A 24,966-nucleotide genomic window follows, 5' to 3' on the forward strand; every position below is an offset into this window, starting at 1 on the left:
TTCTACCTTTGTGTTGACAAAGATCTTTGAGTCTTGGCAGTCTGTTGCAGAAAGGCTTAGTTGTTGTGTTTTGTACTGATATTAACATTCTCATCAATATCATTTTAGGTGCCTTAAATGTTAAAATGTGCTTTTGTTTAATTGTTTTTAACCTTTGTACAGTTTGTGCAGTTTGTTTTAATCCAAATCTCCTTGGGTCCCCTATTGGGACTCTCCTTGGGTCCCCTATTGGGAGAATAAAAGAATGAAAGCTAAATAACTAAATAAAGAAATATATGGATAGTTCTGGGTACCAGCTGCTATCTAACAGTTTGCCTCAGTGGTGCAATTTTTGGCATGGAAATCAGTTTGCCTCAGTGGTGCGATTTCTGGCATGGAGGTACGCATAACAAATTGTGTAGAGGCAGACATGATTAGTTAATGACAAGGGTGGGAACTGGATATCCCAGGGGTCTCTTGTGAATTTTGGAGCTCACCCATTGGACCCCCCCCCCCCCCCCGGGCAGCTTTCAAAAAAAAATAATGAACAAAGAGCCTAGTTTTCCAGACAACTAAAATCCAAAACACATTGAAGTGCAATTTGAGTTAGAAGTGTCTAACCCAAAACAGTATTACCTCTTTCAAAAAACAAACAAAACGCAAAAACTAAAACCAAAACCCAGCTTTATTTATTTCGTGTCAAAAGCATTGGTACAACAAATACATTTCAAATAATGGAAATAAAATAAAAAAGAAAAGAAATCACAAGCAACTAAATAGTTTTGGACCAAAAGCGGGCAACGGCAACCGCATTGTCTGTAGCTTTAAACAACTCCTCCTCCGTACATGAGGCAGGGCATTGTGGGCAAGCATACATATGCTGAGTTGTTTGTTCAGCTCCACAGTCACACAAGGTGGAGGATTTCTCCAGGTAGTGCCACCTTGCCAAGTTGTCTTTTGATCTGCCCACTCCACTTCTGAGTCTGTTCAGGGACTTCCAAGTTGCCCATTCTTGGTTTGCCCCTGGAGGAAGACCCTCTTGGGGGGCCATCCAGTTAGAATTGCCAGGTTTAGCTGTCCAGAGGGACACCCTTGCAGTTGCTGGAGGAACATCAAGAGGAGTGGTGGTTCTCATGAAGCCCTTCCTTGATTTGAGTCTGGTGGGAGGAGGGTGATAGCCATGCAGTGGGTGGCTTTCACAATGTTCGACCTTTTCTCTCTCACCGTTAGCAGCAACTTCCCGTCGCACGTCAGGAGGGGCAATGCCAGCTAACTTGTAGAGTTTATCAACAGGTGTAGGTTTAAGGCATCCCGTGATGATTCTGCATGTTTCATTCAGTGCTATGTCCACCTGCTTTGCACGGGCAGACTTGTGCCAAACAGGACAGGCATACTCAGCAGTTGAGAAAGACAAGGCCAGGGCTGATGTTCTTATTACTTGTGGGTCTGCTCCCCATGCGCTGCCAGTCAGTTTCTGCAGGATGTTATTGCGTGCAGCTACTTTGTGCTTGGTGTTCATGCAGTGTTTCCTATATGTTAGTGTTCGGTCTAAGGTGACACCAAGGTATTTAGGATGGAAACAGTGTTCGAGCTCTTGGCCTTCCCAAGTAACTTTCAGTTTCCTGTTGGCTTCGCGGTTGCGTAGGTGGAAAGCACACACTTGTGTCTTGGCAGGGTTAGGCTTCAGGTGGTTCTCTTTGTAGTAGCTGGAGAGATTTTTCAAGGCATTGGTGAGTTGCTTTTCAACTGTTTCAAAATCTTTTGCTTGTGTTGTAAGGCCAAGGTCATCAGCATATATAAAGCTCTTTGTGAGTGGTGGTAGTGGCTGATCGTTCGTGAAGATGTTAAATAAGGTTGGTGCAAGAACGCTGCCTTGGGGTAAACCATTCTTTTGCCTCCTCCCTCTGCTTTTCTGGCCCTGAAACTCCACATAGAAGCTGCGGTTTTCTAAGAGGGTCTGGACAGTTTTTGTAAAGTCAAAGTCCCGGGTGATATGGTAGACTTTATGCAGCATTTTTCTATGTTGCACCGTGTCATAGGCTGCCGTAAGGTCCACAAAAACTGTTCCCGTGATGCAGCCTTTCTCCTAGCCTTCCTCGATATGTTCAGTCAGATGAAGAATTTGACCTGTACAGTTTTTCCCTGGTCTGAAACCTGCTTGTTGTGCAATAAGCTTGGGTTCGATAACAGGTCCTAGTCAATTTAACCAAAACCCAGCTCAAAAGGAGTGATGACTCTTCACTTTCAGTTACTCAAACTGGCAGCCACGGCAGCAGCCTTCCATACCCCCTGAGGAACCAATTAGGACTATCCCACCAAATGGCAGACTGGCATAAAACAGAACTGTCACTCATTGCACAAAACCATGTGCAACCCATTGCCAATCTGACAACACCCCAAAACAAATATTTCCAATTCTCTTGATGGGCAAAAACCTGATTGCACCATGTAATGGCAACTTACCTTGTGCAATGGTCCTTATTTGCTTCCTCTATATTCCCAGGAATCTGTGTTTCCATATATGTCACAGGATGGTGGCTTTGTGCAATAAAGTGTAGAGTCCACTGTTGTGGCCTCAAAGCATGTTTTCCTCTGGTTTAAAGGCATTTTCTTTCATAACCCATAAGGCAAATCCTTCTTGTTTGCTTGCTGCATTTCTGGCTGCATATATATAGTATATGTGCAACTGAACATGTTTAAACAAACTATGGAACACCACTGCTACTAGGAGTGGCAACCCACCCTTCCCCTTCCTTGCCTTGATTGCTAAATAAAATATGCAATATATCACTGCTCTCTATTCTAGAGGCACTGAATTTCTGCCAAATAAAAGAAAAGGGAATGATTGAGTTGTAAAAACTGGCCAGGTATGTTGGGACTTCACAGTATGAAAGTCAAAGCATAGCTGGCTATGAAACAGGAAAAGGGAACTCTATTCATATCCTGCACTTCTCATGAAGAATTTAATCAGCGCAGAGTTGTGTCTTGCCAAAGCTAAAGCAGGCATGTATGTCATGTTTCCTGCCAACATGTGGAATTTTTGCCAGATTGCTAATAACTGTGAGATATTACTCATGTGAAAGGAAGCCAGCTAAGTGACAATTGGATTTTTAAATCTTAGAATCCAAGATTAACATAAGGCCTCATTTAGTTCAACAGAAAGAGTCTCTTGTCAGCTAGGCAAGCTTGCATAATATAAGGACCAGTGCAAATAAAATTGTAAGAACCATATTGCTCTCTCCTCCTTCTATAGAGCTGTGCTTCCTACTAGGGATGTGCACACCTGTACTTCTTGATTTTGTTACATTATTGTCTGTTGTGTTAGATTTATTTGTATCTTGCATTTCCTCCAAAAATATGAGACTCAGAGTAGCTTACAGGTTAAAGAGCAATAAAATTATGAACATAGAGAAATGAACTTTAGAATAGAATTAAACGATTATCAGTATTTACAGTTCAAACCTCAAGATAAAAGAATAAAATGTAAAAGTTGTATAGGTAGAGGTAAAGGTTTTCCCCTGACATTAAGTCTAGTCATGTCTGACTCTGTGGGTTGGTGCTCATCTCCATTTCTAAGCCAAAGAGCCGGCTTTTTCCGTAGACACCTCCAAGGTCCTGTGACTGGCATGACTGCATGGAGCGCTGGTACCTTCCCACCAGAGCCTTACCTATTGATCCACTCACATTTGCATGTTTACAGACTGCTAGGTTGGCAGAAGCTGGAGCTAACAGCAAGAGCTCACCCCACTCCCCGGATTTGAATCGCCAACCTTTTGATCAGCAAGTTCAGCAGCTCAGTAGTTTAATCCACTGCACTACCTGGGGCTCCAAAAGTTTTATATCTTTCGCAAATTGAACGGCACCACATATTTCCTAACTTATATGAATAACAGTATGTTTGTGTTTCAAATGTATGCATGGTTTTATAGATCTGCATCTTAGAAATGTGCAAATTTCTCAAATGAGATATTCTTCACCCCCTTCTGGTTTTCCAAACCCAAAGAGCTTCTTTTACACATCTAGTTCATATTTGACTTTTTAAATAAGTTTATGTGAACCGGGGGGGGGGGGGGTCACATAGACTTATATAAACTTATGAAGAGGCCATCGTTATATAACAAGAAATTTTAGTTCCTCAAGCAACATATGGATGTTTAAGAAAGAAGTCTCACATTTCCTCAATTATAATTTGCAGAATATTTGTTAAGGAAAGCTATAACAGGTAAATAATATGTGAATCTAAATTATGTTAGGGTGTAGACGTTTCTTCAATCATCTTAGGCTAAGGTACATTTTCCTTAACTGGATTGTGGCTCAGACAGTAGTCTGTAAGCCATTTAATGACAGAACAATTCATTATTCATTGTTTAAAACCAGGCTGAATGCAACCAACAACACTAATGGACAATTTTAACCATAAACATCACTCAGCCATACTGCAAAACTGTTAATCCCACAAAACACAAATTATATATTATATAAATGATTAATTTTTGTTCTCTTTCTCAATTGGGGACACTAATATTGGCAACACAACCTGACTTACTCATCGTCTATACCAAGGGTGGCCAAACATTGGCCTTCCCTGGGCCACATTGGAAGAAGAAGAAGAATTGTCTTAGGCCACACTACTAATGATAGATGATGATAATAAAAAGGTTCAGTGCATAATTTTTGTGATCTCCGGCACCACAGATAAGCAAAAAAAAAAAAAAAGTCCTTGCATAATTAATTCTAATTATGTGCTGCCTCATTCGGAAGGTCTTTTAAAATCATCGAGCAGGTCTTCTGACTGAACTGATTGCAATTTTCATGCAAATTATGGATAATAATCCAATATTTGTTGCCATGACATATTCTGATTATTCAATTCCTTTCCATTGTTGTCTACAAATTTCATGCTCAAGAACTGTACTGAGGTACAAAAAAATACTTATGGCTTAAGGAAAATTACAGTTGTGTTGGACACATTCACAGGTGTCCTGTGCCGTATACAGCCCATGGGCTACAGATTGAACAAGCCTGTTCTATACCAACCACAAGATATGTCAACTGGTAAGAAAAAATATTGTTATTTAAACCAGCGGGGGTGAATTAGAACGCAAATTTAAATATTTTCCAAAAATTTACAGTAGTGTTTCTACATTTGTAGGAGTGAGGCACCACAGGGTTCCTACAACAGTGGGAAAGAAAAATATAAATAAAAATAGCAAATACTTTTATTATTATTTGTATATTGAGATTAACATTTTTTAGGCATTTGTCGGTCCTCTGGCACAATTCTATGGTCTTCTTCTTCTTCTTCTTCTTCTTCTTCTTCTTCTTCTTCTTCTTCTTCTTCTTCTTCTTCTTCTTCTTCTTCTTCTTCTTCTTCTTCTGCTGCTGCTGCTGCTGCTGCTGCTGCTGCTGTTTATTTATACCCCGCTTTTTCCCTCCAAAGCAGCTAAACTTCTGCAAGAAGGTATATTTTTGGGTAGTACACAGTATTAAATCCAGTAATCAGTGCATAATTAAATCTGCTAATAATGCTTAACCTGCAAATATGGAAGAAGGTGCTTACTTTTCAAAGTCAGGTCACTCCTTAATTGTGTTTAGCAATAGAGGAGTTCAACAGGGAAATATGTGAATTGCAATTTTGTGAGAAAATTCTTTAACATATGATAGTCAAACCCATTTATGTTGATGGGACACAAGTTTATGTACATATTTCCATTATTTCCTGTTTACTAATTTTATTCTATCCTGCATCATTGAAAGCTGGTAAATGTGTACCTTTGGTGGTCTTTAAATGTCTAAATACTACTAGCAAGTGGGTCATGACAGAAAGGATGCACCTACAAGTTAATACATTCTTATGGCGGAGTTCTGTAATTATCCCATTTTCTAACAGAGGTCACCCAGAATGTAGAGTTAATTAATAGGTTTGGCTGGAGATTTGAGTGATGTTGTGGAGCAACCGAGTAGGTCCGTTTTTTCATACTTTCTATCTAAAATGAGTAATTGAGAAGTTCTTGTAAACAGGTATATATTATTTAATAAAGCTATCCTGAGTGTGAGACAGCAATGATCTTACTTCCAGATGCTGAGTTTATGATATAACTACTGTAGTACTGTGATAAATTCACAATAATAGGGTAGCTAATAGTGCAGTGGTATGTCTGAATCTGTAATTTTGGAGTTACTGAAGCTTGGAAATAATAACTTGTTATAGTGAGGTTGCAGAGAATTGATTAGTGGGATGTCTATAATGTTCTGCTATGCATCCAGTCAACATCTTTGTAAATAACCTGTGTATGGAATAGACGGCATGCACATCCAATTTTCTGATGACACCAAATTAGGATAGGTAGCAAATATCCCAGAAGACAAGATCAGAATGCAAAATGATCTGAACAATTTAGGGAGTTGGGCCAAAACTAAGAAGATTAATTTCAATACAGAGACATGTAAATTCAACAGGCACAAATATAAAGTACAGATGATTGGATAAATAAGGGATAAGAGACACCTGACATGATTACAGTACCTGTGGAAAGATATACGTGTCTTAATAGATCACAAAACAAACATGAGTCAATAATGTCAAGTAGTGACCAAAAAATGCCAATATATGTCTAGGCTACATGAACAGAAGTATATTTCCAGACTGAGGAAACCAATAGTAGCACCCTATTCTGCTTTCATCTAACCTCATGCAGAATACTATGTCAAGTTCTGGACACCATAATGCAAGAAGGGCATAGACAAGCTGGAGTGTGTACTAATGAAGATGACTCCAATGGAAAAAGGCTTGGAAATCACACCCTTCTAGGAACAGCTTAGGAAGATGTTTAGCCTGGAGAAGAAAAGGTTAAAAGATCTCTAGATCAGGACTTCTTAAACTTTTTCCACTTGCAACTCCTTTCCACCCAATAAATTTTTACATGACCCCAACTATATAAGTATATAAAATAGGTATACAAATCAAACTATTACTTATAATAATAAATCAGCATTTGCAAGGCTTGGTAAATTGGGTGATTTCCCTTTTTGTGAAATTGTTTTTGGCAAAGTCCATTGTAAACACTGCACATTGTTTCTAACGAATTTGTGAAAATGGTTGATGTTCAGAAACCTTTTCATGTTGCCAATTTTCTCGTGATCTCAACATTGAGCTAAGGGGACCCTATTTGGGTTCAGGATGTATAATGTAAGAAGCAGTGCTTTAGAGCAGGGGTCCCCAAACATTTTAAGCAGCGGGCCGGTCCACAATCCTTCCGACTGTGGAGGGGCCGAATTATCATTTGAAAAAAAAAATACAAACAAATCCCTATGCACACTGCACATGTCTTATTTGTAGTGCAACAACAACAACAACAATGAAAGAACAATACAATATTTAAAAATGAAAACAATCTTAACCAACATAAACCTATTAGGATTTCAATGGAAAGTGTGGGCCTGCTACTGGCCAATGAGATAGTCAAGATAATTCGGATTGTTGTTGTTGTGTGCCTTCAAGTCATTTCAGACTTTGGCCGAGCCTAAGTCTAAAATTAATTATTTATTTACTGCATTTATTTACTACATTTATATCCCACCCTTCTCACCCTGAAGCGGACTCAGAGCAGCTGTATGTACATACAATATATTATAACACAATATTAGCATTATATGTTACTATATTGAACTATACCACTATACTATTATATAATACTAGCTTTGCCCAGCCACACGTTGCTGTGGCTTATGGGAATCCTTTGTTGGCCAGGTGCAATAGCAGTGAATAGCCTTGCAGTCTCAAAGCCTGGCTGTTTTCTGGAGGAGCTGGAGCTTTTTGTTGTATGAACGAAGAGGCATGGATGAGAGGTTGTGCTGCCAAGTTTAGTGTTTCTGGGATGTGTAGTTTTGTTGTTTTGTCCTAGGCCGAAATTTCATTACCCTTTTATATATATAGATGTAATATATAACATATAATTAATATTATTATATGGTATTACTATTAGTATTATATTGTATAACATAAGATTGTTATCTATATTATATGTATATACAATATATTATATTATTAAAACTGATATAAAATATTATATTATAAAACTGAGGGCGGGGGCCAGGTAAATGACCTTGGAGGGCCGCATCCGGCCCCCGGGCCTTAGTTTGGGGACCCCTGCTTTAGAGGATTGTGACCAAGATGCTCAATGGTCTGGAAATTAAGACCTATGTGGAATGTTTTAGGACCCTAGGTTATTTTTAATTTGAAGAAGGGGAAACTGAGAGATGACATATAGTAATCTTACATGTTTGAAGGAATGCTGTGTAGAAGATGGAGTTGACTTGTTTTCTCCTGCTGCAGAAATTAAGATACAAACCAATAAATTTCAATTACAAGAAAAGATTCTACCTAAATGTTAAGAATAACTTTCTGGCTGTAAGAGCTTCCCGAGAATGAAGCAAACTACCTCAGGAAGTGGCCATCTCTCCTTAGTCAGAGGCCTTGTGTCTTGTACTGGGATATATAATGAATTGAATGAATTATTTTTTGGAGTTGCTTTAGTTTCTTATTCTTGAATGACAAGGGGTTGGAGTAGATGCCTTGAGTTACCCTCCAGCTTTATGATTCTATGCTTGTTACCTGTCATTAATGTTGTTGCTTGACCCCACAGGGCTATTGGTTTCATGGAAAATACTGATATTATGTATTTTGTTCATTATTTGTTCTAGATTGGAGGCAGGGCCATAGCCAGAAAAAAATCAGGGAGGGGTTGAAACTTTTTAGTGAATCATGAAGAGCGGTTTCATAAGGCAAAATAATTTAGAAATCAGGCTCCATTGATAAACTTCAGTGGACACTCAAGACAAATAAACTTCAGTGGACACTCATGGGGATTTGGTTAATCATTTAAAATTCATGAGTAAACCACATTTTAAAAAAATCTGAAAAATTTCAGAAGGGGGGGTGAACTTCTAACCCCCCCCCCCCTTGGCTACAGCCCTGGTTGGAGAGAGATATTCTTGCTAACCTATAAAGTAGCAGAGGGTAGACTTTTCTTTCTTTTAAAAACAGGTGAAACAGTTCATTGCACTGTGCAAATGTGATTGCTTTTGTTGTTGACACGATACATATTTTCTCTGAAATGATTAACCATCGAAAGTGATGGAGTATACTGAAACGGAGGTGTATATCTGGGTTTGTGTGAGGAAGTTCAATTTGTTGTTCAAAATAAAGAAAAACCCACACAGGCAACTTCAGGAGAGAAGCAAGTCAACCTGTACCCTGCAGGTAAAGACATTGAAGCAGGGTACAATACTTGGACAGAGAGGAGATTGGGGGGGGGGGGTGTACAAAATCATGGACATCCTTCATACTGAAAGGCATTTTGTTATTTTAGGAATATAAAATGTGTTGTGCATAACTTGGATTAGTATGAAAATTCATGTTTAATATATTAAAAGGACATGATGCTCAAAAAATTTGAGCTACAAAGACCTTAATAGTAAGGAACATCTAAGTGTACGGCATCTCTTTATGAGAACCAAGCAAGCAAGCAAAAGACAACCCAATAAGAAAAGAAGGAACTATCAACATTAGCAAAAAAAATAATTATATTCTATTCTATAGTGAAATCTGAGAATTTCTTGCCAAAACAAACTCTAAATCCCTTCAGTTATCAGAAGGTGACATATAATATGAAGACACACACACACACACATTTTGGTGTGCATCAAAAGGAGTATAGTGTTGTCTAGATCGAGGGAAGTCATGGTGCCTTTGTATTCTACTTTAGTTAGACCTCACCTGGAATACTGTGCACAATTCTGGGCATCACGGTTCAAAAGAGATATTGACAAGCTGGAAGGTGTCCAGAGGAGGGAGACTGAAATGATCAAAGGTCTGGAGACCATGCCCTATGAGGAGTGTCTTAAAGAGCTGGGTATGTTTAGCCTGCAGAAGAGAAGGTTGAGAGGAGACATGATAGCCAAGGGTGTCATAAGGAAGAGGGAGCAAACTTATTTTTTGATGCCCTTGAAACTAGGACTCGGAGCAATGGGTTCAAATGGCAGCAAAGGAGATTCCACCTGAACATTAGGAAGAACTTCCTGACTGTATGAGCTGTTCAGCAGTGGAACTCTCTGCCTCAGAGTGGGGTGGAAGCTCCTTCCTTGGAAACTTTTAACAGGCTGGATGGTCATCTGTCAGGGATACTTTGATTGTACTTTCCTGCATTGCAGAGGGTTGGACTAGATGGCCCATGTGGTCTCTTCCAACTCTATGATTCTATGATTCTACATAAAGCCCTTCCCATAAAGCAGGGTTCCTTAAACTAAAGCTGTGGGCCAGATGTGGCCCTCCAAAGTCATTTACCCGGTTTCTGTCCAAAATTTCAAATTTAGGGTTGCCCTAAATCTGAAATGACTTGAGTGTAAACAACAACAACAGTACCAATTAACTTGACTATCTCATCAGAGAGAAGTAGGCCCACCCTTCCCACTGAAATACAAGGAAGTTTATGTGGTTATAACTGTTCTTCTTTTTAAATACTCTTATTTACTCAAATCTAATGCCCACCTTTTTGGGCTAAATGATCTGGTTAAAATTAGGGTGCACATTAGATTCACGTAATATTTGAGAATCTTAGTACTGAGCCAAAGCCAAAGGGGAAGCTGCTTCAGGAGCTGCACCAGGAGCTCTTCTTTGAGGAATCTCACCTCTAATTTAATGGCTCAATTCTATGTGATCCTGGGAATGTTGTTTGGTGAGGCACCAGCACTCTTCAGCAGAGAAAGCTCAAGGCCTTGTAAAACTGCAGTCCCCATGACTCCATAGCATTGAACCAAGGCTATTAAAGTGCATTCATTCTACAGCATGGTTTTCTTTTCCATTGCTAGAAGCTTTGGTGCATTAATACTTTCGCTTTTAAAGGAGGAATCCTAAGCAGGCAGCAATTGTAACACATACCTTCGGGGGCCAAATTACAAAGAGAGCACTTTTTACCCGTGTGCATCACATTTGGCAGCAATTCTTTTTGATTTCAGGTTTGTGAAAATTGAGGTGTACATTAGATTTGGTGGCACATGAGATTCGAGGAAATATGGTATGTATGTTTTTTTCACCACAGTATGCATAAGAATTTGTTCATGTGTTTTTCAGACTATAGTCTAGTCCCCCAACAGTCTGAGGAATGGTGAACTTGCCATCTGCTTAAAAAGTTTGAGGATCCCTGACATAAAGCATTAATTCCCATAATAAGTACTGAGAAAGTGAAACCAGGATCAGAGTATAAGGCTTAGGACCTCATCATATTGGACTCCAGCTGTATCCTTGGATGGAGCAGGATGGAGCCCAACAGAACCCATCACATGACAAATGGCGACTTCCAGTGGGGCTCCATCCTGGAAGCATCCTAGGATGGAGCCCTGAGAACATTGAAGGCCTCCTGTGTTCTCATTGCATAGAACAGGTACAGCACCAGATGGAAGTGGGTGGCGATGCTTTCCCCATGTGATGCTGAAAGTGGCAATGTGGATGATGTGGGGCATGGATTTCCCCCACTGCCCCACAGATTACCTATGCTGCCTGGTGGTTCCCCCCACTGTTGCCTGCATTAAAGATCTCCATGTGATGAGGTCCTTAGAGTTAGAAGGTCTTGGTGTGTTCCTTGAAATATATGAGAATTACCCGGAGTCTCTAGGTAGGACTTCCCCAGAAAGTGTGTTTTGGTTTGTGGTCCTAATGAAGAGGATAGCATTTTGGGTTTACTGTGATATTACTGCTGTTCTATGCCATCAAGTTGGCTTTAACTTATGGTGGCCCTATGAATGAATCTCTAAGGACCTCGTCACATGGGACTAAATAGCCCTGTTTTAGCTCTTTTGACTGGGGCTTGGACAGGGCTTGCCAAATGCCATCAGACAATGCTCGGCAGCTCCCCCCTCCCCCCCCACACACACATTCCTCTTGAAGTTGAGGGGAAGTGTCAGAAGGTGCTTCCTCCTCCACCACAGGGAGAAAAGTGTCTTTTGGGTAGCTCAGATGGAGCTACCTGCAATTTCCTCCCCTTTTCCCCATATGATAGGGGAAAGAGCATCACCCAGCGTTACTGCCCTTTCTCCCATCTGATGAGGACAGGGACAGGGCATCCTGTCCGGCCCTCCCCATGTGATGGGGGAAGGAGGGAGGGCATGTAGGGCACCATGAGGCACCCCGCATGCCTTCCCTTTCTCCGGTGACTGCCAGCAAAATGGCTTGGCCTTTATGGACCATGTGAAGAGGTCCCAAGAACAGGTTTATTGACAGCCCTACCCAGGTCATACCAACTCAGGGAAATTGGCTGCTATGATAGTATGAATCTATCGGCAATGTGGCTAACCTCTTTTGTGACAGCCTTCCTCTTTACTGAACATCATCGTCTTTTCCAGTGATATAACATGGTACATCCAAATTCTGATACACTCAGTTTAGCCATTCTTGCTTTCAATGAAAATTCAGACTAGATTTGCTCTTAGATCCTTTTACTTGTCTTTTTGGCAATCCATAGTATCTGTACATCTCTCTTCAATCACCAAATCTCAAGCATGCTCAGATTTTTGTCAACTTCCTTCACTGCTCAGCTTTCAATATATACTACTCAGACAGAGTATAAATCCAATAGACCCATCCATCCATTTTCATTTTGATTAGTGACTAAGCCAAAATATAGAAACTAATTAACTGTATTGTTGAAGGCTTTCATGGCCGGGATCACAGGGTTGTTGTATGTTTTCTGGGCTGTATGGCCATGTTCTAGAAGTATTCTCTCCTGACGTTTCGCCCACATCTATGGCAGGCATCCTCAGAGGTTGTGAGGTATGGAGAAACTAAACAAGGAAGGTTTATATATATCTGTGGGAAGTCCAGGGTGAGGGAAGAACTCTTGTCAGTTGGAGGCCAGCGTAAATGTTCCAGTTAATCACCCTAATTTGCATTGAATGGCTACATCTACTAGCTACTTTCTGCCTGGGGGCATTCTTTGTTAACTGCCCCTAGTTAAGCCATGAGAGTCAAGACAAAGATCCACCCAGAGGAAAGGTGTTCTTACCATACATCAAGGGAACCACTGACCGCATAGGCAAACTGATGAAGAAGCACAACCTACAAACCATCTACAGACCCACAAAGAAAATCCAACAAATGCTAAGGTCAGCGAAGGACAAGAGGGATCCTCTCATCTCTGCAGGAATCTATCATATACCATGCAGCTGTGGACAAGTCTACATGGGGACCACCAAACGCAGTGCCCAAACACGAGTCAAAGAACATGAAAGGCACTGCAGACTAACTCAACCAGAGAAATCAGCCATAGCAGAGCACCTGATGAACCAACCTGGATACAGTATATTATTTGAGAACACAGAAATGCTTGACCACTCCAACAACTATCATGTCAGACTACACAGAGAAGCCATTGAAATTCACAAACATGTGGACAACTTCGACAGAAAGGAGGAAACCATGAAAATGAACAAAATCTGGCTACCAGTATTAAAAAACTCAAAAATCAGAACAGTAAATAAGAAGCAACACTTTGAGACATGGGAACTAGGGGCAGTTAACAAAGAATGCCCCCAGGCAGAAAGTAGCTAGTAGATGTAGCCATTCAATGCAAATTAGGGTGATTAACTGGAACATTTACGCTGGCCTCCAACTGACAAGAGTTCTTCCCTCACCCTGGACTTCCCACAGATATATATAAACCTTCCTTGCTTAGTTTCTCCATACCTCACAACCTCTGAGGATGCCTGCCATAGATGTGGGCGAAACGTCAGGAGAGAATACTTCTAGAACATGGCCATACTGCCCGGAAAACATACAACAACCTAACTAATTAACTGTTTTTATTGTGATGGAGTTCCTTACATTTCAAATTATTGTGAGTGTTTGTAGATATAGTTATAGTACACAGAAGCATAATCGGGAAAACAGGTGATGAAAAACAGGAATGAGTCAGTCCAAAGTTTGAGAAAATTCTGGCTGGCAAGGACACTGGAGCACTAAAAGAAAACAGTTTCTATTATATATTGGCCACTTCCCTAGACAGTGTGCCTCAGCCAGAAGCTAAAACATGTCAGAAGCACACCAGGATTTTTCTGATTGCAAACAGAAGTTGTTAAGTGTATAAAGGAAAAGGTTTTGTCTCAAGAAGATGTCAATGGTTAGATTGACGTCATACTAAAAGATAGGATAAAGATAGGTAAAGAAAAATAGGATTCCAAATGTCAAATATTGAGAGTATATGGAAGATAGGGATGTTTGTGCAGGCTACATTTTGGAATTTTTAAATTGGAAAAAAACATTACTTTGGTTAAACGGTTGTGTGTTGCATCCATAGTAGACAAAATTTAGATTCCATTTACACCTGATAAGCATAACATTAAATATTGATAGTTTTGTGGCCATCCAAATAAAGCAGTTGAAAAAGATGTGGTAAATCTATTTACAGGTGTTTTATATATCGATTATGTTCAGCGTTGTTTTCACGTTTTTCTTATGCACCCTTTCATACTGTTTCAAGAGTCAATAATTAGCTATCCACTTCAGATGGACTGAAAGAAAAGGGAGAAATTTATGGAGAGTAGCGTGTAAATAGTTCGATAGCCATTTGAATCCAGAAACAATATGTCTCATCATTTCTAGGTGCTGCAGAACAACTTTAGATGAAGATAGTTGACTTTTGTTCTGCTTGTAGTTACTATAGGGAGAGGATGCACAACTTGATATGCCATAGTCTGGTTTTATAGGGATCTTGTTATGTTCACACCACACACAAATCATGTTCAGTTGAAAGTAGAACTTTGCACATTTCTTTTAAATAGAATTAATGTAATACCATGGTGAAGGCATCTACAACTGAATTGTGGTAACTTCATTATTTGGTCCCAGAACATCATCATACAGTATTATTTGTTTTTTAATGTTTGTATCTGCTTTGTTTTAAATTGATTAAAGTGTGTAATTGTTAGTTGTCTTGAGTCCCCTCAGGGAGAAAGCTGGGGCATAAATAATTTTTTTTTTGTCTCAGGAGTGACTTGAGAAACTGCAAGTCGCTTCTGGTGTGAGAGAATTGGTTGTCTGCAAGGATATTGTCCAGGGGACGCCCGGATGTCTGATGTTTTACCATCCTTGTGGGAGGCTTCTCTCATGTCCCTGCATGGGGAGCTGTAGCTGACAGAGGGAGCTCACCCACTCTCCCCTGATTCGAACAAGGGTTTAATCCATTGTGCCACAGGAGGCCCCTAATAAAGTAAATAATAATAATAATATCACAAACTAGTTGTTGATTATTTCAGTGTGTCATTATACACACTATTCCAATGTAATGTAATTACCCTTTCTGAAGGAAAGTGGCATTGCTGAGAGATAGATAGGAATAAGGGAACCAGATGCAGCTACCACCCAAAAAGAGCTTATGTTTCATCAGCTGCCCAGTCATCGTACAGGTTGAGTATATCTTTTCCAAAATGTCTGAGGCCAGAAGTGTTCTGTATTCTGAAATACCTGTATTTGCATAATGAGATATCTTGGAGATGGGAACCCAGTCTAAACACAACATTCATATATGTTTCATATGCACCTTATACATATAGCATAGATGTATAGTATAGTTTTAAACAATGTTTTTAAAACAATTGTGTGCATGAAGAAAATTTTGTGGACATTACATGAGCCACCAGAAAGCCGAGGTAGCACCATTTCAGCTACCTATGTGAACATTTTGGGATTTGGGAATATTTTGGATTTTGGGATTCTGCATAAAAGGTGTTGTACCTGGACTGACACTTTATTATCTCATGCAATATTTGAATTGGAAAATATTGATTTATATTAACAAATGCAAATGCTGCAATCAGATGACTTCTTGTTTAAACTGAGTCTCTACTTTAGCTGTTTCAGTCTGTCAATATTGTAACTTTTTGCTCTGTGCCTGATGTTTAAAGTCAGCTATTTCATCCATATGCCTCAGGCTGAATGGGGCATGCCGAGATGACCTGTAAAAATTCCAGATCAGGCAATTAAACCTGTTCTCTTTTCCTCATTGTGAATATTTTTCTAGAATAACTCTTGTAGCAATAGCATGTACTTATTATTGCAAATTCTGATATGATCTTGCTTTCTTACTATATAGCGCTTATTTGGAATACAATATCCATGCTAAAATTGTTAATATGCAATAATTTCTTCATCTGCAGGTGAAAGGAAATTTTGAAAAAACAATAACTAGCTTCCTCTCTTATAAAGAAACATGTCTGAAAATGTTACAGGAGACTACAGTCAATATCGGTAAGAAAGTAAATTGTATGCTAATTCACTGCTGTCTAGGTTCAAATAAGCATGTCCTTTTCTGACTGGAAACAGCAGCTTTGCATTTCAGTCAAAGAGGAATAATAATAATAATAATAATAATAATAATAATAATAATAATAAGAACAACAACAACAACAACAGCAACAACAGCATAATCATCATCAACAACAACACAGAGTTGTAGTCCATTACATCTGGAGGGGAGCATGTTGGGTAGGCTGAGTTCACTTGTAATGGTTTTGTAGGGAGACTTCAGTGGCAAAGTAAATGCTCTGCATAGGTTTAATCTTTTATTCCCCAAGGCTGGAAGGAATCAACAGATAAGCCAATATTATAACACAGTAGAATAAGAATAAAATACAGAAGCATGCATTCAAATTTTTGTCTAGTCTGCATTATAGAGCATTTATTGTTCTGGTTAGAAATTCATTGTACAATTTAAAAAATGAAAGAAATAAATTCAACCAAAATGTAAAACACTACAAATATACTCAGCACCCAAATGGTCAAAACCCCTGGACAGCAACCCCATTTAATTGCCCTGGGTCTGCCAATGGACAACAGCGTAAGAACCAGAGTAGTTTCCCTAAGCAGAGGATGGATAAGGCTCACTCTCTCATGTTCCTATCAAGTATGGTGCTGAAAAGAAAGGATTTGCCTCCTTGATGAGCTCAGAAACTGGGCAAGCTCATACAGGGGAATATAGTCCTACAATTCCTCATGACTAGCATTTGGAATTGTGCTTAGAAACAGAAACAATTGACTACCAAACTATGCATGCTACAGTTTCTCAGACCCCAAAGCTGAACTCATTTACCTCTTACTTACTTGTAATGCATGTCACCCTTTTTGCCCATAAATCCTATTTGGTGTATTTGTTGACTGAGAAGTTTAGATCCTGCCCTTCCAGTACATTTGGATCACTCAGGGTGGCTTATCATGGGCAAACAGTTAATTGAAATAACAATTTAAAAGAGAGAGACAGATACAGAAGGGGGGGATTCATCAAAAAGGTCTATTTATGGATCTTCACTGAGTTTACTCTGAACTGGAGAACCAACAGGGTTAAATGTTTGTGCTTTTACATTCTCCAGAGCTCTTCACAGTATTTTAAGCCATAGCTGTTCCTAACAAAGGTATCCCATTTTTGGATCAAATTTTTATTTTATGTCTATGGATTGGACATGGCCTGTTTTTTTTTTCATTTTGCATTTCCTAGCCTTCCTTGATCTACTATTCCTCCACATTTCTGTCCTGCAGCCCTACTTTCCCCTTGCCTCTCCTTCCCTGCCTGTATCTTACTTTTGCTACCTTCTGAACTTACTACATAATTAGTATTCCCATGTCTCAACAGAGCAACATTGATTATGATTCCACACAAAGTTCCCACTACACAATTTGAAAGCACAACTATACCAGAGTATTCCCCCCCCCACTCATTCAGAATGTCACCTGATTCTCTCATATTTAAGGGGAGAGTAGGAGCTTCCATGGAGTGGAGAGAGTCTCCAATCTGGATCTCCTTCATACTACACAATTATAGCTCTATGATTCCACTTAAAGTGGATTGGTAATGCCCTATGGAATCGTTGAATTCCCAGTTTATTGAGTGTCACTTAGGATCATCAGCTGAGGAGCTCCTCAGTTTTGTAGTTTTTCCTCTGACCAAACTACAAAGCCCAGGAGAAGTCCACAGTTTATTCAGCCATGGCAGTTGAAGTACAAGCATAGTGGTATAATTACATAGTGTGAAAGGGCCCTGGATCTACCACCCAAGGGCAGTGTGGCATAGGGTAGGTCAAAAATGTGACCTGAAAGGTCTCTGATTGAGAAATAATCTCAAATAAGGGTGGGTGGTTTTAGCCAAGACACTTCTTTTTCCCTTGATCTCAAATATGAGGGGGAAAAGACTAACTTACATGCTGATACATGGTGGCTTACTGTGAATGTTATTGGTTTTTTTTTTAACCTGCGTGAGAACTTCTGAATTGATTTTCTCTCACTCACCTTCATTCATTTCCTGCTGACTCACAGCAAGGCCATATGATTTGAGCATGGTGATCCGCAAGTATACTCATATCTTATTCAAAATAGCACCAACAAAAACAAAAACAAAGGTATTTTATGTAAAGGCAACATTTTGTCATTATCTTAATGGTTACTCATTTCTGAACCTTTTAACGAACCCTTTGACTTCTTAAGATCATTTTGAACTTGCTTTCTTCAGTTCACCACAATTCATTTCCTGTTAGTTTGAAGCAGGACAACACGTAATGGAATCAACATAATAAAAAGACAGTTCTGTACTTTTTTTAGTTGTGCATGTTAGTCTTGTACTTCTTTTGGTTCTGCTGGATTTCCGGTGGTTTGTTTGTTTAGATGTTCATAAGAACTTTGGTACAGCAACAGGCTGTAAACATAACTTCCAGATTTGGTTTCTTACATTTTAAGAACACAGCCATGGGCCCATGGGCCATGGTGGCATCATATAGAATCCTGGGATTTGTAGTTTAGTGAAGCATTAGAATTCTGTGGCTGAGAATTCCATAGGCCACTCCTTAATTGAAAATCCCAGGATACTATGGGATGTCGCCACGGCAATTGAAGTGAATCTAGTATCATATCTCTGTATTGTGAATGTGATGTAACTACAAGAGATGATCACAGCTATCTGGTCCAGATGCATGAACTTTCTTTTCAACTTCACATCCCACATTCATGAATAAAACATTCTTAGCCATGTCTATCTGAAATTCTGATCAGAGTAAGTTCTTGCAATATGGCACAGGGGTAGATGCTGAAAGACCCATGGTACTTCAGTAGGACGTAAGTTAGTCTCTTATGACCAATGCTTAAAATGGGAGCAGAAGAAATGTGGGTGGTTTCTGTTGGAGTCTGACCAAATTCTCTTGTGTCTTTTGAAAAAGCAATAGATGGCATCTCATCACACTTCAAGCATGCTTTTATTACCAGATGTTTACTTTTATACAGGTATTAATTTAATATAAACAATCCCAAGTTTTATATCTCAGCTATAATTAGTTTGACTTGGTCTAGACAGTCTGCATTCCCTAGGTGATCGATTGCACAAACCTTTAGTTAATGTTTAAAAAACATATTCTCCCTCTCCCCGCCCTCTCTCTTTCTGCTTTTTTTCTCAGGAGTATATTGCAATGGGACCTTTGATCAGGTTGCATGCTGGCCTCATTCGCCTCCAGGAAAGGTCTCCGTTCCTTGTCCATCTTATTTACCAGGACTAAGCAATGGTAATACAAAGTCTGGAAACAGATGTTAAATCCAAAACTGTAATGTACTTTAATATTTTTTTTCTTCCAACTCAAGAGTTCAATGTTAGATATATATAAGGAAATTGGGCCAAAGAATCAAAAGGGAAATACGGAAAGTCTGAGAAGTGAAAATAACGTCTGGATGTTTCACAGAGTTCATGAATGGGACATTTCAATAGCACAATAAAAGTGCAGTTTAGTGCACAATAAAAGGACAGTCTGAAAGTGCCTCTTATAACCAAATATCAAAGGTACACAAAATGTTGAGAATTTGACATTCTCCAGTTGAACTGGCACAGCTATGGCAATTCAAAACCTGGCCTAACAGATGGTTTTATCTTTGTAACACTGTATACCTGAAGAAATTTCATACAAATGGCTGCTGCCATGAATAAATCCCGTTTGTGAAGGCTATAAGCAAAATTACAACTTGTTTCCCATAATACTGTGGAATACTGTGTTTTTTATCTTAAGAAGTATATAAGACTATTTTGTACATTTTTTTATATTCTGTCCACATCCGCATTCCTATCCACCATCAGAAAGAGGTGTGATTTTGGGATGGGTAGTGGTATATTGAACAACTGGAAGCTCAGCAGGCGTTCAAAATACCTTTTCCTGTGGTGCTGTTATTCCAAAACAGTGTGAATGGAACACTTTTTGCAGAAAAAAATATCAAGATATTGGCTAAAACCAGGAAGGTTTTTAAAATGATGGCCAAGATCCTGAATGAGAAGCTATGGTTTATAACTTTATAGTCCTCCAGCTGTATCCCTGACAAGACACACAACTCTTCCAGTGAATGATGTCCTGTTGTTCCACAGGAGTTCCCATTGAGCAACAAGCCCTATCACCATCTACTGCCTATTGCATCATGGGCCCTATAGCCAGTGCCCGGTTTAGGACAAATAAGACCCTGTGCTAGTTAAGGTATGAGGCCCCTAACTTGGCCCCTGTAGGACTACACTGCCTGCTTTGTGGTACACTCCCATAGACTATCAACTCTATCATTATATCTGGAATCACTTCGAAACACGACACCTTCTAATTTAAAATTGCACCACAGAAACAAAATCCATTGTAAATGTTTCTTTTTGTTGGAAGATAGTTCATGAGCACCTGTGCTTAAGCACATCAAAGTGCAATGGTAAATCCAGCACTGTTTATGGCACTCAGAGGAGCATTGCTCAGTGAAACCCATCACTCAACAACCCCAGGATTAGCTGTGTGCAGTAGTCCCAAAACCACAGCTACATTTCTTCTCCTTTTTTGAAACGGTGCATTGTGCTTCACCTTTACTTAATTTCATATAAGATGATATAAATACCTTACAAGGTGCCAGCCATTTTTATCAGTACTGTATTTCCATATAGCACAATAAGTCTGTTTTTTTTTAAGGAACTTTTTTGGTACAGAAACTGGCCCATTTCCTTTCTGTTATAACATATATCAGAACACTAGTGTGCAGGGATGTGGAATAAAGGGCAATTACTGAACTTTGTTACAGTTTCCTCCAATATATTTCTCAATGCTACGGAGTGAAAAGGAGGAGCACCATCTGTCCTGTAGATTGTACACTCATTGGGAGGATAAAGTCTTGTGGGTTTAAGAACCCATGCCACAAAGGAGCTGATGAAATCACAAGCGTTGGAGATTGCAGATGGCCAGATCCACTTAATCAGAATTCTCCATTTAATCTTCAGCTCTGAATTGTTTAACTACACCAACAGTTCTGAGATTTTCCTTTATGCAGACTGCTGCCCTTTAGTTTTAAGTCTTTGTGGAGCACTATGCAAGCAAGACATTTGAAACATAGAAAACAAAGATTAGGAGGACACAAAATCATACCCACCCATCTGCATGCAAAGGACATGGCTGGGTTCTCCATATTCGAACAGATCTCAAAGGCCAATGCAGTTTCCCCAAGGACCAACTGGGGTGTCTTCATGGACCACAAACTGGGAACCAATTAATTATACAATGTCTATTAATGTTTCTCAATCCCAAGCCAATTAATTTCAGTCATGGCAAAGGAATTAAATGAAATACAATCATATCCCTTAGGAATTAAGCTGTGAAAGGGAGCTTTTAAAATCAGGGAGTTTGACATTGTTAATCCATTGATAAATATTAAGCTTTCTACAGTTACTTCCCAAATAAACAGATATCACAGAAAACTACCCACACCAAGCCAAGTCTCTCTTTTTTTCTGGGGATTTCGGGCAAAGGATAAAAGGGTGACAGCGTTAGACTGTGTCTGAAAAATGAAATGTGTGACTTGACCTTTTAGCCTGTGTCTGTTTACTTTTAGGAAGTGCAGGAAATATATACAGAGTCTGCACAGACCAAGGGATTTGGCAAACGGTTGAAAACTCCAGCCAGGTTTGGATGAACCGTTCAGAATGCTTTGGGGACCAGCAGCTCTCCTTCAGAAATGTGAGCAGGGCTGCCTTTTTATGGTTTAATCCGCTAATCCTCTTAATCCTCCCTTGAAATCCTCTCTCAATCAAATAGTTTCTACCAAGTACCTTACCTACTAGGGAGACTGTAATTCAGACAAGATGTTGTTTGTATGGTATTGCATAGAAGTTGCTAATTTTAGTATAGAAGAAAAGAGAGTGTTTTGTTTTAGAAGAGAGAATTAAACCAGATCAAACTAGTAAATAATACTATTCAAGTCCTCCCATGTGCTTAATGTAACTGCATGTGAGAATCTTCTTCTAGCCACACAAAATTATTCTGAGCTAGTGGAAACACTCCCAACAACAGTGCAAAATTTTATTTAAAGATATCTCACCTTATGGCCACTGGTTGCGTGTTGTAAGTAACAGTTTTCAAAACATGGAGAGGACACACAGCACCATATAGAATATATGGGATATTTTCCAAAATGTCCTAGAAAAGATGAGTACAGAAGTCCACACTCCTGGGGTGCTTCTCCTATTATTTATATTTTAAAAGTCTCTATCTCCCTTTCTCTCCCAGGGCCCCTCCAGACAGGCCCTATATCTCAGGATCTGATCCCAGGTTTTCTGCTTTAAATTGGATTATATGCATCTGCACTGCCAGATAACCTGGGATAAACAGGAAACCTGGGATCAGATCCTGGGATATAGGGCCTGTCTGGAAAGGTCCCCACTCTCTCACACATACCATTAATGTTACATAAGCACAGTGCATTTCCGCTCATGTACAAAAAGGTGGCATGACGGGTATTGCCTTTCACTGACAGCCCCATGTACTTCAATGGTTGCTACTGATACTGGAGAAAGAGTGGCTATCAATCCCAAACATTCTTTTCCCAATACTGCAAGGTCAGGTATCTCTGTAAACTTACAAACAAACAAGGGCATCAGGGAGGGAATATCTATTCCCAGCATCATGGGACTCACCTCTCTGAACATATATGTCCTTAGGTATCACGATGCCTGACATGTACACTGGGTCACCAATACAGCTAGAAGTAACTGGAGTTAAATGCAAGACAGATTTGCTACAGTCACATCTCTTCCCCAGACTTTTTCAGGAATTTAATTCCATTTTTGTTTCTTTGTTGTTCCTAGGGGGACGAATACACTTTGTCTGTCACCTTGAAGAATCTTTATACTGTGGGATATTCTTTTTCTTTTGCTTCCCTTGTCTTAGCATTGATCATAATGCTACTGCTGAGGTTAGTGTACCCATCCAGAACATGAGGGTCTGGAATTATTTGGTGATGTATTTTCCTATTCCCACGGGCTAGAATTTGCATCTGGGTTTACAAAGGAATCTGAAGTTCAATCATGATTACCACCGTCATGTCAAATTAACTGAAGCTTCTCTTTTCTGAAGACTGATGTGCTCAAGCAATACTGTTGGCATGTGTTTAAATAAGGTTCCTTATACAAGATTTTTAAATTTGCATTGCTCTTATATATTATAGCATCTAATAAGGTTTGGCTAATGACTTGTTGACCAGATAAGGTTTAAAAAAATAGAAGGGATGGCTCAATCATTTGTGAATATTTGTTATACAGTAGAGTCTCGCTTATCCAACCTTCACTTATTCAATGTTCTATATTATACAGCACAGTCTGCCTTTTAGTAATCAACTAGCTGTGCCTCGCCACGCGTTGCTGTGGCTTATGGGAATGCTTTGTTGGCCAAGTGGAATAGCAGTGAATAGCCTTGCAGCCTCAAAGCCTGGCCGTTTTCTTCTTATGCGAATCCTTGTTTGGTGAGCTGGAATACAATGGAATAGGCTTTCTGCTTGGAAGGCTGGGTACTTGTGTTCTGGGGAAATGGTTTTTTGGCCAATTTGAATTGCACTGAATAACCTTGCTGCTTTAAAGCCTGGCCGCTTTCTATATAGGGGCATCCTTCCATGGGCAGGTTGAATGGGACGGAGTAATAATAATAATAATAATAAAACTTTATTTATACCCCGCCACCATCTCCCCAACGGGGACTCGGGGCGGCTTACATGGGGCCATGCCCAAGACAATACAATAAACCATAACATAATACAATTAAATAATACATTACATAAAATAAACAGTACAACATAAGATCAAAACAGCAATATAACACGAGCGGGCCGCATGAATACTACATTTAAAAACTAGATTAAAAATTAAAACTCTGGGTGAGAAAGGGATCAGAATAAAACCTCGAGGGACGGGACATCAGATAGTGAACCAGTCTAGAGGAGTAGGCTTGTGGCTTCAAGACCTGAGGGTTTCCATCTGGGGGAAATCTTGGTTGGCCAGGTTGAACAACACTGAATAGCCTTGCTGCTTGCAAGCCTGGCCGCTTTCTACCTTGTGGAATTCTTGGTTGGCCAGGTTGAATAGCAATGAATAGTCTCAGTGCAGCAAGTATGAATGCTGCAATTAATCACCTTGATTAGCATTTAATGGCCTTGCAGCTTCAAAGCCTGCCTGCTTCCTGCCTGGGGGAATCCTTTGTTGGGAGTGTTGCTCTTTATTTACTTTCATGGTTTTAGAGATTATATTGTTCTATATTATTATACCACAGTAATTATTACATATTACAATAGAGTCTCACTTATCCAACACTCGCTTATCCAACATTCTGGATTATCCAACGCATTTTTGTAGTCAATGTTTTCAATATATTGTGATATTTTGGTGCTAAATTCGTAAATACAGTAATTACTACATAGCATTACTGTGTATTGAACTACTTTTTCTGTCAAATTTGTTGTAAAACATGATGTTTTGGTGCTTAGTTTGTAAAATCATAACCTAATTTGATGTTTAATAGGCTTTTCCTTAATCTCTCCTTATTATCCAACATATTCGCTTATCCAACATTCTGCCGGCCCGTTTACGTTGGATAAGTGAGACTCTACTGTATATTTATAATCTTATATTATCT

General features: G+C 39.4%; 1 protein-coding gene across 1 annotated transcript in view; it reads left to right on the forward strand.

Annotated features, from left to right (window-relative positions):
- The window catches only part of glp2r (glucagon like peptide 2 receptor), a 48,852-nt gene that overhangs the window by 10,447 nt on the left and 13,439 nt on the right, over window positions 1-24,966 (forward strand). The window contains exons 2-5 of the mRNA XM_003217177.4: window positions 16,186-16,276; window positions 19,462-19,566; window positions 21,899-22,023; window positions 23,151-23,257. Coding sequence (XP_003217225.2) covers window positions 16,186-16,276; window positions 19,462-19,566; window positions 21,899-22,023; window positions 23,151-23,257 — 428 coding nt within the window. The remainder of the gene's footprint in view (window positions 1-16,185; window positions 16,277-19,461; window positions 19,567-21,898; window positions 22,024-23,150; window positions 23,258-24,966) is intronic.

Source organism: Anolis carolinensis, chromosome 2, assembly GCF_035594765.1.
Source record: "Anolis carolinensis isolate JA03-04 chromosome 2, rAnoCar3.1.pri, whole genome shotgun sequence".
Classification (NCBI taxonomy): Eukaryota; Metazoa; Chordata; class Lepidosauria; order Squamata; family Dactyloidae; genus Anolis; species Anolis carolinensis.